The sequence below is a fragment of the Mesitornis unicolor genome, unplaced genomic scaffold, assembly GCF_000695765.1.
Source record: "Mesitornis unicolor isolate BGI_N332 unplaced genomic scaffold, ASM69576v1 scaffold29529, whole genome shotgun sequence".
Taxonomy (NCBI): Eukaryota; Metazoa; Chordata; class Aves; order Mesitornithiformes; family Mesitornithidae; genus Mesitornis; species Mesitornis unicolor.
Genome location: NW_010207031.1, coordinates 1 through 16,487, shown reverse-complemented (window position 1 = coordinate 16,487; position 16,487 = coordinate 1). Strand labels below are relative to the sequence as shown.

The 16,487-nt window shown below is 39.2% G+C and overlaps 1 protein-coding gene across 1 annotated transcript in view; it reads right to left on the bottom strand.

The window, feature by feature from the left end:
- TANK (TRAF family member-associated NFKB activator) overlaps nt 1-12,166 on the bottom strand; it is a 24,873-nt gene extending 12,707 nt beyond the window's left edge. Inside the window, exons 1-3 of the mRNA XM_010192001.1 lie at nt 12,021-12,166; nt 8,788-8,896; nt 7,829-7,941 (exon numbers count right to left, since the gene is read on the bottom strand). Coding sequence (XP_010190303.1) covers nt 7,829-7,941; nt 8,788-8,896; nt 12,021-12,119 — 321 coding nt within the window. The 5' untranslated portion in view covers nt 12,120-12,166. The remainder of the gene's footprint in view (nt 1-7,828; nt 7,942-8,787; nt 8,897-12,020) is intronic.
- Nucleotides 12,167-16,487: the final 4,321 nt, after the last annotated feature.

Here is a 16,487-nt window from a genome sequence, read left to right as displayed (position 1 = left end):
GTGTAGGGATGCGTCCAGAGCTGGATCGCAGAGACACTGGGTGGGTAAGCATGGATGTGTGTATATGCACCTGACACAACAGTTTAGCCTCAAAAAGCTACACTAGTTTGATTTAAAAAAAACAACCCAACTCTCAGAAAAACAGCTTTGAAGGCATTGTTTCTTTTTTCTTTGGTTTCAAATGTGACTTTAAATAGTAAACCTATGGTAAGAGCTTCAATGCAACTCTGGACTTGGGTGGTATCTCAGGGATCCAAATTAAGCCTCTTCTGCACAGTGGGTTCAAAACATTGTCTAAAAATGGGACACTTCTATCCCAGCAAAACTGCTCTCTCACCAGCATCTGCAGATCTTACGTATCCTATTCTCTCAGTCTTTGAACTGACAAAGTATTTCTGATTTAGGTGTTGTTAACTTCCTTAATCCTAACCCCTTCTTCCACATTTTGCACTTCTGGCAGATGGTGTGGGGAATACAGGAATAGTCCTAGGGCAGATCATGAAACACTTTCTATACTCTTTTAGTGTAGAATTTGTATACATCATGGTGGATAAGAATCCAGGGAAGCAGATAAAACAAACAATTAAAACCCCCCAAAAAAAACAAAAGAGGAAAACAGGAGAAAGATTTTTTAATATAGTTCTAGAAAAAAACAACCAAATAAGATGACTGAAGATTTTAGGCTAAAGAACCCATACAACATCTTCTATAACTGATGCTACAGCAGCCAGATTTCATTTTCTCAAATGGCACAGCAAGAACACTAGCAAGAATTACAGTACTATGAGGCACAGAAAGTTCAAAGCAAGTTAAGGAAGTATCCGATGAATGAGCAAAGACAGTCACATCTAATGATGTGGGAAAAAAAGAATAATTTATGTAAGGAGAAGATGGAGACACATAAAAGTGTTCTTAACAGATCTGAAAATATGTTGAAGAAAGTTACAGCAGGGCCAGATGCTGGACATAATTTTATAACTATATGCCATTTCCATGTTCTTTAAAGACTATGAAGTCAGTGTAGCTATAGTATAAGGAAGTACTTTTTGCCATTCCAGGAATGGGAAGGCAGTGATATTCTATGATGTGGGTTCACAAACCCAGGTTACCACAGAGCCATCATTTGGTCACAAAGTTCCCTAATATTCTATGGTCAAATTCCATTTCCCATTTTAAAAGCCAATAGGATGTTTTTTTTCCTTTGAAAATGATTTGCTGAAAATTCAGACACATAGGAAAAACGTTATGCTCAAATTCAACACTTGCCCTTAAAGCGTAACTCCATCTTAAGGACAGTAAAATAACACTTTCATTGAGCCTGTGATACAGCATTGATCTGCACATACATAATTCATCTGCTTGGGACTATTACAACTCCAAATAACATGTAGGCTTTCAAACGCTTTCGGATAACTGGGAGCACTGCAGTAAGAGCCAGCAGTTCTCTTCCATTTCTCCTACATTCTCCTGCAGGAAGCGGGGACAAGATTTAAGCCCACAATGAGAAAAGCCAGGTGGGAACCATTGTGAGAAGAGACATGCAACATGTTGCAATGAAGACGTATCAGCACATACTGGTATCATTCAGATCAGTATGATATCACGATACGACGATAATGATTCTTGTGCACTGTCAGGATACCACACCAGGAAAAACACTGGAGAAACAACTACATATTTTGGGATCTTTTAACAATACAGCCCTTCATAGCTTGATGATCTTACAGTTTCTAATACTGACTGAGTTTGGGTGTTTGCAGCAATGTGGTAACATTTTAAACTGGCTGAAGTTTATAAAGCCAATGCTATGACAAATAAGTATGTCACACGGGTCATACTTGCTCAGTTAAGTACTTGGCCACACAATGGATCTTATAAGCATGCTGCTGTTAGCAGCCAGCAAAGGTTACATCTGTATTATGAACAGATCAGTATCTTTTCTTTTGGAGAGGCTTTATAGGATCAGAGGATAATTCAAGTTGGAAGGGACCTCAAGGGTTCTCTTGCTCCTAATCAAAGCAGGTTCAGTTACGATGTCTGATCGGGTTACTCCGTTTGGTCTTGAATTCCCCAAGGATGAAGACCGTGCAACCTCTCTGGGCAACTTTTTCCAATGCCAGGCTGTCCTCATAGAGAAAAGTTTTCTCTTATGTCCAATCTGAGTCTTTCGTGTTTCAGCTGCTCATTATCTCTTATCCTTTTGCCATGTGCAACCATTCAGAGCCTGGCTCCATCTGCCTGACAGCTTCAACACAGGTACTGGAAAGCTACTAGCTTCCCTTGAAGCCATCTCTTCTTCAGGCTGGACAAGTCCAGCTTCTGCAGCTTCTTCTCATGGATTATGTACTCAAGCCTCCAGCTATCTCAGTGGGGCCCCGCTGAACTCACTCTGGTTTACCAATGTCTTTCTTGTACTGGAGGTTCCCAAACTGGGTATAGAAAACTAGATGCATTCCAATGAATGCTGAAGAGAGGGAGATACTTGCTTCCCTGGGTGTGTTAGCTGTGCTCCTGTTAATGCAGCCCAGGAAGCTGTTGTCCTTCTTTTCTGCCAGGAGACACTGCTGGCTCAAATACAGCTTGCTGTTTGATATGAACCCAGCTCCTTTCCAGCAGAGGAGCTCCATCACCAGTCAGTCCCCAGACTGTACTGCTGCAAAGGTACCTTTTACTTTTGCCTGAAATATGCTATAATGGCTTGTGTCAGTGGCTTTCTACGATAAACAGTCAAGGAAAAATACTATTCAACTGATGTACTATAAATGATCTCAGGGAATATGAACTGTAACTTTAAACATTTTAACCACACAGTCTTCTTTATTAATGGGTAGAGATAGCTTAAACAGATGAAGCAATAAGAAAAAGGCTATTGATACCAGAATTTCTAATATCAGAGAGCAGGGCCTAACTAATCCTACTGCATACATCATACAAGCAGCAAAGAACACCTAAATGCACGAAATTGTCAGCTAGCATAAAATAATGAAGTACCGCTTTCTTTGCATCAAAGACAGGAAACAAAGTGACATTAGCGAAGCTGGTACTGACTGGGACACACAACTCTACAAGACTGCTGCAGTAGCTGCTCTTAGTAACTTAACTCATTTTAGCACCATAATTTTGAGCACACAGATGACTACCATACATCTGCCATTCCTCTACTTATGTCCTGCACAAAAAAAGACCTAAACACTTACTGCAGGATGAACACTTGTATACTATATGCATCATTCATTCCTGACACACAGTTTTCTCCCCTTTTTTATGGCATGAGAAATTCTCATCAACAGACTCACATGGTGTTTAATACTGAGGTTCTTGACCTAGGAAAATATGAAAATGACCATGTTTTCTTGTCACAGGTATTGATTTTAACTTCATGTTTTATGGAATTTACAAGGATTCTGATGTCTGACTCTACTAAAAATGGCATGCAGAAGCAGCTTTACTTGACATTGCCTAATCTCACTTACTAAGGTTTTCTATTTGCTGGGCAGGTTTGGCTCAGAAACAGTAACTGGATCCATATTCTTCCTAGTTAATAAAGTTTAGTCAGGCTGTATTCAAAACCAGGCAGCAATTTAGGTCTCTCTGATCTTCTCAAGCAGCCTGATAATCTTGTGTACAGTTTGGTACTGACCACCAAGCCAATCCGATCCACTCACCTCTGTCAGCAAAAATAAATGTGAAACACCTCTGCCCCCCATTTATGACACACTTGCAACATAATTTGACAACAGCAGGTATAATACACAAGTATGGTCACGCACTAGAAAACACAGAAAAGCTAACTGCTCTCTCAGTTTAAACCTCTGAAATTTAAGTTCTAACCATACATCTATTATAGTAAGTCTAGGATTTCTATTAAATTTACTGGAGGACAGAATATAGTCCACTGAGAAATCCTGCTGGACTTAGCAAAAGACAGTTTCGATGGGTATTGATAAACTCGGGTACCTCCAGCCACAGGAGAGACTCTGAGTTTCAAGAAAGGCCAGGAAGAAACAGCAACCTTTTAACTTAAAGACCTTAATCATAACTTATGATCTGGAATGTTGCATCATTTTCCAAGCCTGAAATTTCTGGTGAGGAAGTAGAATAAACTAGTTAATGCAATAGAGGACAATGGCTGCAGGTGTAATTTATTTGGTTTAGAGCAGAATGGGGATAGAATATGACTAGAAAAATATAGGCTTTCAAATAATATATTTGAGCTTCCAAATTCGAGTAGCTGAAAAAGTCAATACTTTACTGAATTAGATACAAGACAACTATACTGGGTCAGTGAGAGTATGATGGATTTTTGGTCTAACAGATGTCAAAATATGATGTCCTGGTAGAGTTCAAGAAGATAGGAGGCATTCATGATACATCCTTCAATAAATTCCCAGACTTTCTTAGTAATAGTTTCTATGTATTTATTAACTCTCAACAGATTTCTCTTCCATGAAGTTGTCCAATTTTCCCTTCAAGCAGGAAGTTCCACTGGTTGATTATCACGTGAAGAATCAGATAATTTAGCTTTTTTTAAAAAAACATATGGGGTTTTTTACAGAATCACAGAAGGAACCTCTGGAGATCATCTAGTCCAAGCCCCCTGCTGAAGCAGGTTCATGTACAGCAGGTTGCACAGGATAACATCCAGGCAGGTTTTGAATATCTTTAGAGAAGGAGACTCCACAACCTCTCTGCGCAGCCTGTGCCAGTGCTCTGTCATCCTTAAAGTAAAGCTTTTCCTCATGTTGAGCTTGAACTTCCCATGTTCCAGTTTGTGCCTGTTGCCCCTTGTCCTGTTGCTGGACACCACTGAAAAGAGTCTGGCTCCATCCTCTTGACACCCACCCTTTAGATACTTATAAGCATTGATAAGATCCCTTCTCTGTCTTCTCCAGGCTAAACAGACCCAAGTCTCTCAGCCTTTCCTCATAAGAGAGGTGCTCCAGTCCCCTAATCATCTTCGTAGCCCTCCACTGGTCCATCCTCAGTAGTTCCTTGTCTTTCTTGAACTGGGAAGCCCAGAACCAGACACAGAATTCCAGATGCGGCCTCAGCAGGGCAGAGTAGAGCGGGAGGATAACCTCCCTCAACCTGCTGACCACTCTTTTCGTAAAACACCCCAGGATACCATTGTCCTTGGCCACAAGGGCACATTGCTGGCTCATGGTTAACTTCTTATCCACCAGGACTCCCAGGTCCTTCTCTACAGGGCTGCTTTCCAGCAGGTCACCCCCTAACCTGTACTGGTGCATGGGATTATTCCTCCTTAGGTGCAGGACTCTGCATTTGCCTTTGCTGAGCTTCGTTAGGTTTCTCTCTGCCCAACTCTCCAGTCTGTGGAGATCTCACTGAACAGCAGCACAGCCTTCTGGTGTATCAGCCACTCCTCTCCATTTTGTATTATCAGCAAACTTATGGAGGGTACACTTTGTCCCTTCATCCAGGTGAAGATGAGTATGTTGAACAAGACTGGACCCAGTACTGATTCCTGGGGAACACCACTAGCCACACGCCTATTTTAGTTTTAATTTTATTTCATTTATTCAGAAAGACAGAGAAGCGGGAACTCCTAGGTTAACTTGATGTGATCCTGGTGATTAGCTACAGTTCATTTTCCCCAACTTGTTCCATATATTCATTCCATGCAGTTCACCTTTTTACTCATCACACATCAAATATTCTACATTTTAAAAGTGGAAAATTTGGAGCTGCCATAAAAGCATATAGAGCATATATCACAACACAATTCACTTTCCACTGTCTTCAACACGACGTTGGGGTTATATGGGTCTCCTCCCCTGAGTTTATTCAATAAAAGGAGGACTTGTGTACAGAGGCTGCCGTGTATCTCCACTCACAGCCAGCCCACAAATGGCATTGCCAAGACACAGCCAGAGCTAACAGCAGTGTGCGTACCTCTGCTGTGCTGCCTGGGCATCTTTGTATCACTCTTGTCAGGTAAGCAGAAGCTTACTAGGTGCAACGCCAAACATTAGGGTCCTCCTGGTATTTGTTACCAAAGCTCATAAACCTCATGAAATTGGAAGCATGATGCAGAGATATCCACGTGCGTCTGCAGAAGCCAGCCTTGGTCCAGTCAAACACGTTTTCCTCAAGCTCCATGCTCTCAGCGCTATAGAGTAAGAGAGCTCCTACATTGCCAATAACAGGAACAGAGAACAGGCTGGGTCAACCTGGCTTTGCAGGTGTTTAGTTCTCTACTGACCCCCACTGAAAAGACCTTATTTGTATAGCACTGTGCCTGGGTTTAAATGCAAACAGTCAGTATAGTTGATTCTGCATGAAGTGGTATCAGAAATCTTTCTGTTCAAGGCACAGATCGAGCAAAATCCAGATGAAGTAGTCATTGCTGAGAGGTAACTGCAATAACTGACTACATTAAAAAATGCAAATAAAGACAAATAACTTGCATTCCATTAAGAATATAGCCCCTAAAATAATTATTCCAGCTTCTCATGCATTGCCTGTAATCTCCTATACAGATCACATCATTTCCCAGTGTTTCCCCATATAAGAAGAGCAGATAACACACCTTCCTTTCTCCTACTCATTATATGAATACGTTACTTAAAACTACTGTCCTTGAACCAGCATTCAGAAACAAGAGTATGAAATATTAGACCTGGTCAGGTCTCCATGTGCAACTGTAAGATAATTTTTATCCACCTCAAGACAGAGAAATGTAAAAATATGCAAAGATGTTCTATCAAAGAATTAACCCTTCAGTTGTGTTGTACTCCAAATAAATGCAAAGATTAGGAAAGAAACGACACCTTGTGATTGCAGATTCTAGCATAGAAAAACTATATAAAGACTTGTTTAAATAAAAAAGGAGTGTATATAAATCTTTGGTAATGGCACATTTAAAATGTTTGCAAGGCTTAGTCTCAAAAGAGATTCCTTCAAGATAATTAAGCAAGCATCAGTCATCTAATGAAATTAATTTAAAATTAACGTAGCTCCTTGAAATGCATTTCTGTGAATTTAGCATAATTAGTTTGTTTAAAGCTCAGGCTTAAGAAAGAAATCCTGAAATTAGTTCTAGTTAAATCCAATGCCTGATTTTGCATAAGGGTCTTTTTACAACTCCTACGGAATCCCTGCTATGGAGATTCATATTCAAAAATAAAGAGATTCTACGTTACAAGAGAGTTCTCAGAAAACACAGTAGGACGACTTAGGATAAGAACAATGCAACTTTGTGCATCTCTGTTGCTCTTTGCTCAGTATGTAAAATCCATTCAAGGTATTTCCCATCTATTCTGCACTATTGCTTTACTCTTGATGCTGTTACTCTCGACATGCTGTAGTGAAAATCACAATGTTACTTCAGTGAATAGGGGCAGAACAGCTATCGTGTTAAAATTGGCTATTTAAAAACCCAAACAGATAATCAGCGTCTTCACTTTCCACTCCATCACTTTTTGTGTACAGATTCTCCATTTCTTGCAAAAACACAGACTGGTTGATATGTGAAAAATTCTTCTGAGAGAAAGAGAAAGCCCCTTCTTGACCACTGGTTGTGGCAGGTTAAGAAGTAAATGAACAAGTAATTTCCTACTTTCTGATCAAAACTGTTCTAGCTCTATGGCCAAACAGCGATTGCTCTGGAAAGGATCAAGGATAGATGCTTAGGTCACCTAAGCAATCCACAGTGGCACAACACTCATGCACTTCAGGTGAGGATCTTGTACTAGATGAAGTGCAGTTCAAAGGCACTGGTAAATATCTCACTTATCTCTTTAGGTTCTCATAGTATAATCACAGCACAAATGCGACCTCATGTTAAACATACCGTAGGCAACCATACCTTTAAGAGTTTTTCTCTTTGCTTTGCTACGTTCAGTTTTTCAGAGAGCTGACTGAAAGATAAGTTGCAGGTTTCAATGTCTTCATGCATCAAAACATAGGGATGCACATTACCTTAAAAAAAAAATAAGCAGCTGATTGTCAATGCCTTTTTCCCCAGCCAGCTTCTAAGTACAACCAAGATTAAAAGAAGCTAGGGTTATGTTAACTTGTCTATTTTCTTTGAGCAAGTCTTCATATTAAACAAGTAAGAGAAGCCCAATTCTGCGCTTAGAGACAATGCAAGACTAAATTAGCAATAAAGAACATACATGTACTCTTAAAACTAAAAGCTAACCACTTTGCTAGTATTTATGAAAACCAGGAGTGTTAGGCTAGTGTGAATAAATATTTAATGAGCACGGCAGATTAACACATGGCTACTTTGACTCCTTTCTCTTATTTGTGTAATACAGTCAAACAGTGGAAAATTATCCATCAATGACTACTTGATTTGAAAGAGAATTACCTGCTTATAAAGCTTTGGCTATCCAGTAAGATTAACATCACAAGACTCGACTAACACAAAAGACATACAACATAGCACTCACATCTAGAACAACCTATAAGCTAAACTTATTAACAGACAATTGTAGAATTAGTATCTAACAACTTTGGTTTTAATTCTAGTGAGTTATTTGAACCCATATTTTCGTAACTTTTATTGCCTTCAGTGTAAGCAGGTTATACATGTAAAGAAAATCTCACCATTTCTTGAAAAGGATAAAGAGCGACCTCCTAAGTGTGGCATTTTATAAATAGATTTTTGAAACTGCACATTTGTGTTAAATCTCACGTTCACAGAAAAGTATGATACTGCCATGAGAGATGTATATTGTAAAAACTGAAGCAACATAGTCAGAACTATTCATCAGCGCAACACAGCATAAAAAGAAGTAACGTGCAAACTGGAGTACATACCTCTATTAGCATTCAGAGCAGCTAACTGTGATTTCAGTTTTGCAATAATGCTGTTTTGAAGCTCTATCTTTTCCTGCTGTTCATGAATTTGCTGCATGTAGATTTCTGTCTGCAAATATAATTTAGTTAGCCTTAATTTTATTCCAATTTGACTAGGGGTCTCCTATTCTGCATATAAAAAGCAGCTCTGTTTTTTAAAGATAATTGTAGTGTGGACCTCTGTGTGAAAACTCAACTGCAGCCACCTTTGGCAAGTCGATGTTTTTGAGACTGCACTGATTAGAAAAGGTATTACAGGAAATAAATCCTGGACAACTTTTAAGTTAGGATTCTTCATTCATAGCCATAAAACACATCAAGTTCAAAATAAGAATTTTAGTATTCTTCAGAATGCTGGTCAGCTTATCTATAAAAAGATGTAATTTTCTTACCCTATGTTTTCTATGAAAAATGATATAAGAATAGGCTTTTAAAAAGATAGATTTTAAATGGAAAACACCAATACTGCTTTTTCCATACAACAGATATTTTGTAAATAACTTTAATTGCCCATGAACAGTTTTGCCTGTTCCTTTGAACGTAGCAGACTTTTTTCCCAACCTAGAAAACGAGGGGGGCAAAGCAAGCAAGCAGCCCCATTCTTCATCTAGCTATACTCCATCTCACGGTATAAACAGGCCATCCAGAGCCTAGTAAGACTGCTCGCATTTCAAGCAAGTGTACAAATCTTGTTATACAGCCGGTTAATTGAACAAATGGTCAGGTGGCAGGAAGTTGCTAATATTCAAAACCTATTATTTCATTAGCATGTGCCTAATGGTGCAGTTACAGCAGTGCTAAAAACAAGCAACAAAACTTGTGAAGTCCCAGCATGGAAACTTACAGGAATGCACTGAATTTTTCTGAAATTATGAATATGTCTATGACTGAACAGGTCACGACCTTGGACAAGACCAGGCATTGTTTTCCACACTGCTATCTAATTCTCAAATCTCAGTCACATTTAAATTCCACACACCACTACTGCCCAATGTGTCTGTCTGTAAAGCAGGCAGGAAAAAATCTACAAGCGATATTTATTTTAAAAGGCCAGGTAGTAGTTGTACTATGAGAGTTTATCTAAAAAAAATAAATAATAAAAAAAAAAGTGATCAAAGAGCAGTACACTCCAGCAGCTATAAGAGACCTCATGAAGCAGAAAAATCACTGAGAACCAAATTGAAAATGTACAACAGCAATGTCTTGTCAACACTTCTGTACAGAGCACAGACATGACAGCTAAAACAGACAGAAGAGAAGATGCTTTTGACAGCCAGTGTGCACAAATTATTCCTTGAGTCAGATGGCAGCAACAAGTTACCAACTAGAAGATCTGCATGACAACCAACCATCCATCTGTATCAAACACCATCTGGCCGAGATGACTCTGGCTTCTGTGTGCTTGACATGGCTCCCAGCTCTAGAGACTGGCAAAACAAGTGGCCTATCGGTAACTTAAGTAGTAAACTGTTAAAAACAGAATGGTGGACAATCCAACAATGTGTGAAGGCCACACAATGAACAGAGGAAGTTACTAGGGTAAAGCCCTGTAAAAAGGTCATTCAAAAACCAGGAGTTTGGTTTAAAACCCTGAAAAACAACAAAAATAAAAAACCCCAACTAATTATAGTATCAGATCTTCTTGAAAAAATACTTCTGTTCTCTCCTGAAGTAATGAAATCCAACTACTGAAAATCTGATTAGGACAAAGACTTGAACTGGTAGTAATCCTTTATGAAAGGCTTTCGTTAAGTTTCTGAACCAGAGAAAAACGCAGAGAGAAATCTTGCAAGCATTTAGTTCACTTAACACTGATGATCTCACACACTTCTCTGGTTTTCTTCCATAGACACTAGAAGGGACTATCTGACCTTGTATTTGATGTCTTTCTCCTTGGGAGGAATTTTCTTTCACGTACTGTTAGACAACCCAGTATTATTAACTTGACTGGTTTTATGATGACCAAATAATTATTTGAAGGAAGAGACAGAATATAAAAGATTTCCAAACATTCTAAAATGTGCTGCCTTTTGTTAAGCTTGTTGCAATTTCAGCACAAAATGCATTAACAGACTACTTGTGCTTGTTAAGTACAGCAAACACTAAAGATTTGCACCAGGACTGCTGCAACAGACTATGTATGAAGAGAGCCTGCACAGTGGATGACTGCACACATGGCTGACTTGATGCCTCTTATGCAGTGCCTTGGCTCATCTACTTTGCCATGCAAGGGGATGGTAAGATTGTGCCCAGATATCAGAATATTCTCTAGCAGACCTTTCCGTGCTCCCAGTTCTACTGCTGCTTCCATAACTCAACACCAAGTGTGGTTCATCTGTCCCTAAACAAAGTCCCAGGCTACCAGTTCTAGGGAAGTATGAGCAAGTTCTACAGCATCAAAAACATGCAAGTCTTCCTATAACAGAGGTTTCATTGCTGGGCAGAATACGCACAATAAAATTAGTACTACAAAGGCCAAAAGTGATAGATTTGCAATATGCTGGCATACATGATGAGTCCTAGAAGAGTTTTGGCTGATGTAATGTTTTCTACAAGAGACTAAGTAAAAATTCAAAGGTACTCCTTACTGGTCAGAATGCCTCCAGAATCTTTCTGTTACTTCATAATTAAAGAATAATTGTACAGATAGTTATTTTTTAAAAAAAACAATACTTATTTGAATAACTTTAAGGTAAGTTTGATGTAAATGTTTCAACACACAAACTCTGTTGTCCTAATACCCTGGACAGTGCTTAACATATTATATAGTCTTTGACCTTTACATCAAGTAAAGTAGTAATTCATATGACACATCTTCCCATCGACACAAAAATTATTTCATTTAAGCTATTTAAATTAATAATTTTAAAAGTAATTTTTTAATAAAGAAAATTAAATTTCAAGAGGTACTTCATTAAAGCTAGGTAAATTTTATATACTTCATTAATCACCACCACTTTTATCACCTTTAAAAGTATAAAAAATTGAAAGGTTGAAAACCTGAAACCCACCTACTACATTCAGAGCCTAATGAGTTACTTTGCAGTGTACTGATCTGGTTTCATAACGGCAATTTCCAACTTTAACAGATGCCCTGAAGTGCACAGAGCTAAAGTGAAACTGAAATATATGTGTACTGCAATCCCCCATGGGAAGGATGGCTTTAAAGAGACAGCCCAGAACCCAACACATACTTTTTGCTGTAGTTCTTTCACAGCATGGTCCCTATCCATGCATGCTTGTCGATAGGCTTCATAAGCTTTGTTAAGCTGCTCTCCAATGTTTTTGTCCATAATTCCCAACGTTGTCTCATCACTGAAAAGATGGTCAAGTTAACAGACCTGAAAAGTAATCAGAAGGAAAAGGAGAGAATGCTAAGAAACAGAAGTATGTAACTAAAGACATATAAACATGACTGCAATAATATAAAATTCAAGTAGTATGTGTAGTATATTTGAGCATTAACTCGCATAAGAGTTTGAACTATAGCTGGGCTCACCTCAACAACTTATTTTTATGTCCATGGATAGGTTTAAAAAAAAGCCAAATAAAAGCAGGTTAACTCTGAATAAAATTCTGGATGTACAGAATGTGTAAACTTATGTGTAGTTACAGTGTTTGAGGACTGGGACTTAAAACTGGTGCAAACCACCAGTTATCTGATTTTATGACATTTCCAAAAGTTAATGTTTACTCAATTGTGAAAAGGCAGCATGAAAAACCAAAACAAGTCTCAGCTTCTGGCATTAAGCAATAAAAAGACAGAAGCTCAGTAACATTAGGTCACACGGGCCTATCCTATTCTATGCCATATTTTGCAAATGGCAACACAAGCAACACTACAAGGCGAATTAAAACATCTTTTATCTAAAAATCAGTAACACCAGTCAGAAAGAATTAGCAAGACTCGGACCTTTTAACACAGAACCATCAACTTTTTACTTTGTAAACAATTTCAACAACAATTCTTGAAGCTACAGCTCATCAGCTTTGACCCACAAGACTACAACACTATTACTGCCACAGACTCCAAGACGGAGGGAACTTTGCAAACACAGGTCCTTTGCTTCCATAGTAACATGACATGAAGTTTTAAGGTCAATAATTATAATGTAAGTACAGTAGAGGACAGGTTAGTGAAGTCTCAAGAACGTACCAGCATTAAGGAAAAAAATAATCAGTAATTCACATCTCCTCTTCTGATATTTGAAGTGTGGTTACCTCACACGGAATGGAGAATGGACAGCCACTATCACCTCTCACTAACTTCTGGGATTATGCATAAACCACAGCTCTTAGTAAGGAAAGTGGTGCAGTCAGAAAAGGATAAGCCAAGCAAGAAGGGTATGAGGATAACTTAGATTCTGGTCAAAATTCCAAGGATTACAGCTTGAAGCTTTTGTTCATTTCTTGCTCTTGAATATCTTCCATATCATAGAGCCTGAATATAGAAATGTGGTTTGACTTTCCTAGAAGGCGCACCAGACTGCTCTATGGATGTCGCACCTTTTTGTCCTGCAAACTTTATTGTAATTATGTGTGCATATTGCAAAAGCAACTGCATCTCAAGTCCGGCATGGCCGTACTTCATCAGTGCAAACTGAGTTTGTTCTTTAACAGCTTGGAATCATTTAGGGATCCTTTGATGTAACATGTAACAAGTGCTACTGAAATCCAAATGTCTCAGTTTTGCGTGAAACACCTACATTGCTTCATATGAAAGTTTTTTGGGGTTTTTTTGCGTGTGTGTTGGGGTTTTTGGGGTTGGTTTTTTTTGTGTGTGTGTGTGTTTTGTTTTATTTGGTTTTTTTTTCTTTCTCTTCTCTAGTTCAGTAGTTTATAACCTCAGGTCTATGTACACTGCCTCAAAACATTGTAACACAGGCTACTTCATCCATCCTCTTTTCCCCCCAAAGAGTATCCCTCCAGTAACTGGAATATTCATTCTCATACCTGGGGCACATAATTTAATAAACAAGTAGGCTTTCTTTCCCAGTTTCAAATGAAGGACTGTTTTATGTAGTTCAATGAATAAAATCAGATACTATAGCTGACTGCAGGGGTGTTAAACTGCAGAAGAGTACTCTTATGGCTGAAAGTGATTGAAAGTATGCTCTCACATTCTTCAAAAACTTGCCAAGTTTGCATCAATATTGATTTCGTACTTTTCTGGAATTCTCCAGAGATACTTGTAACAATTTACCTACTAAATGGCAGTGTCCTATACATAGAAAAGGTAACTTCAAAAAATGAATGGAATGGAATTTAAGATTATGTTCAGCTTCAAACAGAGGGAGTAGGGTTCAGCTCCATATGACTCACAGTTCATAGAAAATGAAGGCATTTATTTCAAATCTCAGTTTGAAAAATAGTATTTAAAATTTATACCTAAGCTCCAGCCTTTTACTCACTGAGACTGTGAGTATTAACAAAGAGTTCTGCTCTTATCTGGACTGCTGGTACCAGAAGTAACTGATCAACAGGCAGAATTGTAGCATTGCACCTGAAAGGAACAGGTTTCCTGATTTTCTGGTAGCTCCCTAAAATCCAGACTCCATGCAGTAAGAAAGGGGCAATAAAAATAATTACTAGTGACATTTTAAGATGGAACTGTAACTAGAATTGGTCCTATATTCTCCCTTATCTTGGATGCTCATTTCTGCTTCCACCTCACCTTTCCCTTTCTTCCAGCCTTACTGTAAACTGCATCAGCAAACCAATCCAACTTAAAATTAAATGCTAAAGGTATTTTTTTCTGTGTTCGTTTTAGTGCAGATCAGCTCCACAGACCACTTCAAAAGATATCCCAAGGAAGCCAGTAGAGGAGCTGGAAACACCAGCGAAAGGCAGACAGAACTCCTGTGTTCAATGGCAGCACTGGCTTCAAAATCGCCACATGAAGTCAAGGTTATGTAACTGTGATGTAAGGCTGCACTGCCACAGAAAAGGACACTCCTACCTTCGCCATCTCTGGCCATGTATTTTTGCCACCTACTTGAGCCAATATTAGCATCTGTATGCTACACACTTGAGTATGCCAAAGTAGCTCCCTACTTCCCCCAAAAAAGCAGCAACAAACCCCCTGAAAAAATACACCGCAAAATTTAAACTGGAGCTAGTTCACTGCAAGGCTGCCGGAGCACTACTACCAACACAGGGAGGCAGTGGGAACATGAGACCAGCCGTGGGCAGGACTGCAGCAGCCTAGATTTAGATTGGATTAAACTACTCTGTAGTCACACCCTGAACTGCTTGCTCCTGGAATAAATAACTGCTTCTTATGTTATCTAGCTCATATCCAGAACTCCTTGCAGTTAGAAAAACTGGCTCCTTTTCCTGCATCAATATTTATCAGGGAATTTGCCAACTGTTCCTTGTTCCATTTACTTTTCTCCCTACATCCAGCTAGGAGGTAAAAACCCCAACCCAACAACCATAAAATCAAATCAAATCAAATCAAATCAAATCAAATCAAATCAAATCAAATCCTCAGTCCCTGAAACAAATATCCCCACTATTTTAATCAGGCATAGTTTTGCTGTATCCATACAGCAACTGAAACATATTCAGAGCAAAGCTGGCAACCCTGATCTTTAGCAGCTGACATTCTAGACGTTCATTAGATCCTAAAGATTTTCATAATTATTAAGAACAATACGTAGCCAGAACAGATGTAGCAATACAAAATGCTGCATTTATTCTAACAGCAACAGAATTAGAGAATGAGATTAGCTCCAGTTCGCCTGGTAAGGGACTCTCCAGACTGGAGTACCTGTGAGTGTTGTGTTGCCAAAGCTATGGCAATGAGAATTCAATCTTTGAGTAAACACTTGAACACTGGAAGACAACTGGGTATAGCAAATGTTGTAAGACAAACTTTTAATTAAACAAACCCAATGAAACCTGCAGACACTCTTAAAATACTTGCTTCAAATGAGAAACATTTTGCCAATATAGGTGGGGAAAAAAACTCAGCCGCAGTAATATGAATTTTCTATGAGCTGAATGCCAAAAAAAGCCCTGACACAAAGATTAGCAACATACTGCTGCATACATCCTGAAATCCCAGCTCCACAGATCACCAAATGCACATTCTGAGCCTTCACAGTGCCTCAGCAAACACCTTAAATTCTGAAAAGGTTTCAGATAATCATGTGTATACACACATTCATTCATAATACACAGGCCTACTTCTCATAAGTTCACATGAGAACATAGATACCATCCAGAAGCAAGTACTTCTCTACATATGTCCGCTTTCAAAACAGCTACTTCAGTGGAAATATTTAGTAAGTTACACTGCCATAATCTTGGGAACTGGAAACCTGTTGAGGTAATCATCTGTGAGAGACTGATAGCTCACTGCACTTTCGTTTTGGATTTGTTTTGTTGTGTTTGTTCCCCCCCGCCCCCCCTACTTTTTAATCTAACGGACAAAATTCCCGCTTTGCCCGATTGCGGGAAGAGTCGGAAACTCAGCAGGAGCCCTTAATGCCACAGCAGGGTGACAGATGATTTTGTTGACTACTGGGGAGCTGTGACTGTCCGTAAGACAGCGCATCTCCTTCTGCTCCTCCGCTCGCCACCGCCACCCGCAAGCGAGCCCGCTCTCCCCGCTTCCGCGGCCCGCCCGGCGCGGCAGGGGCGGCGGCGCCCGTTCT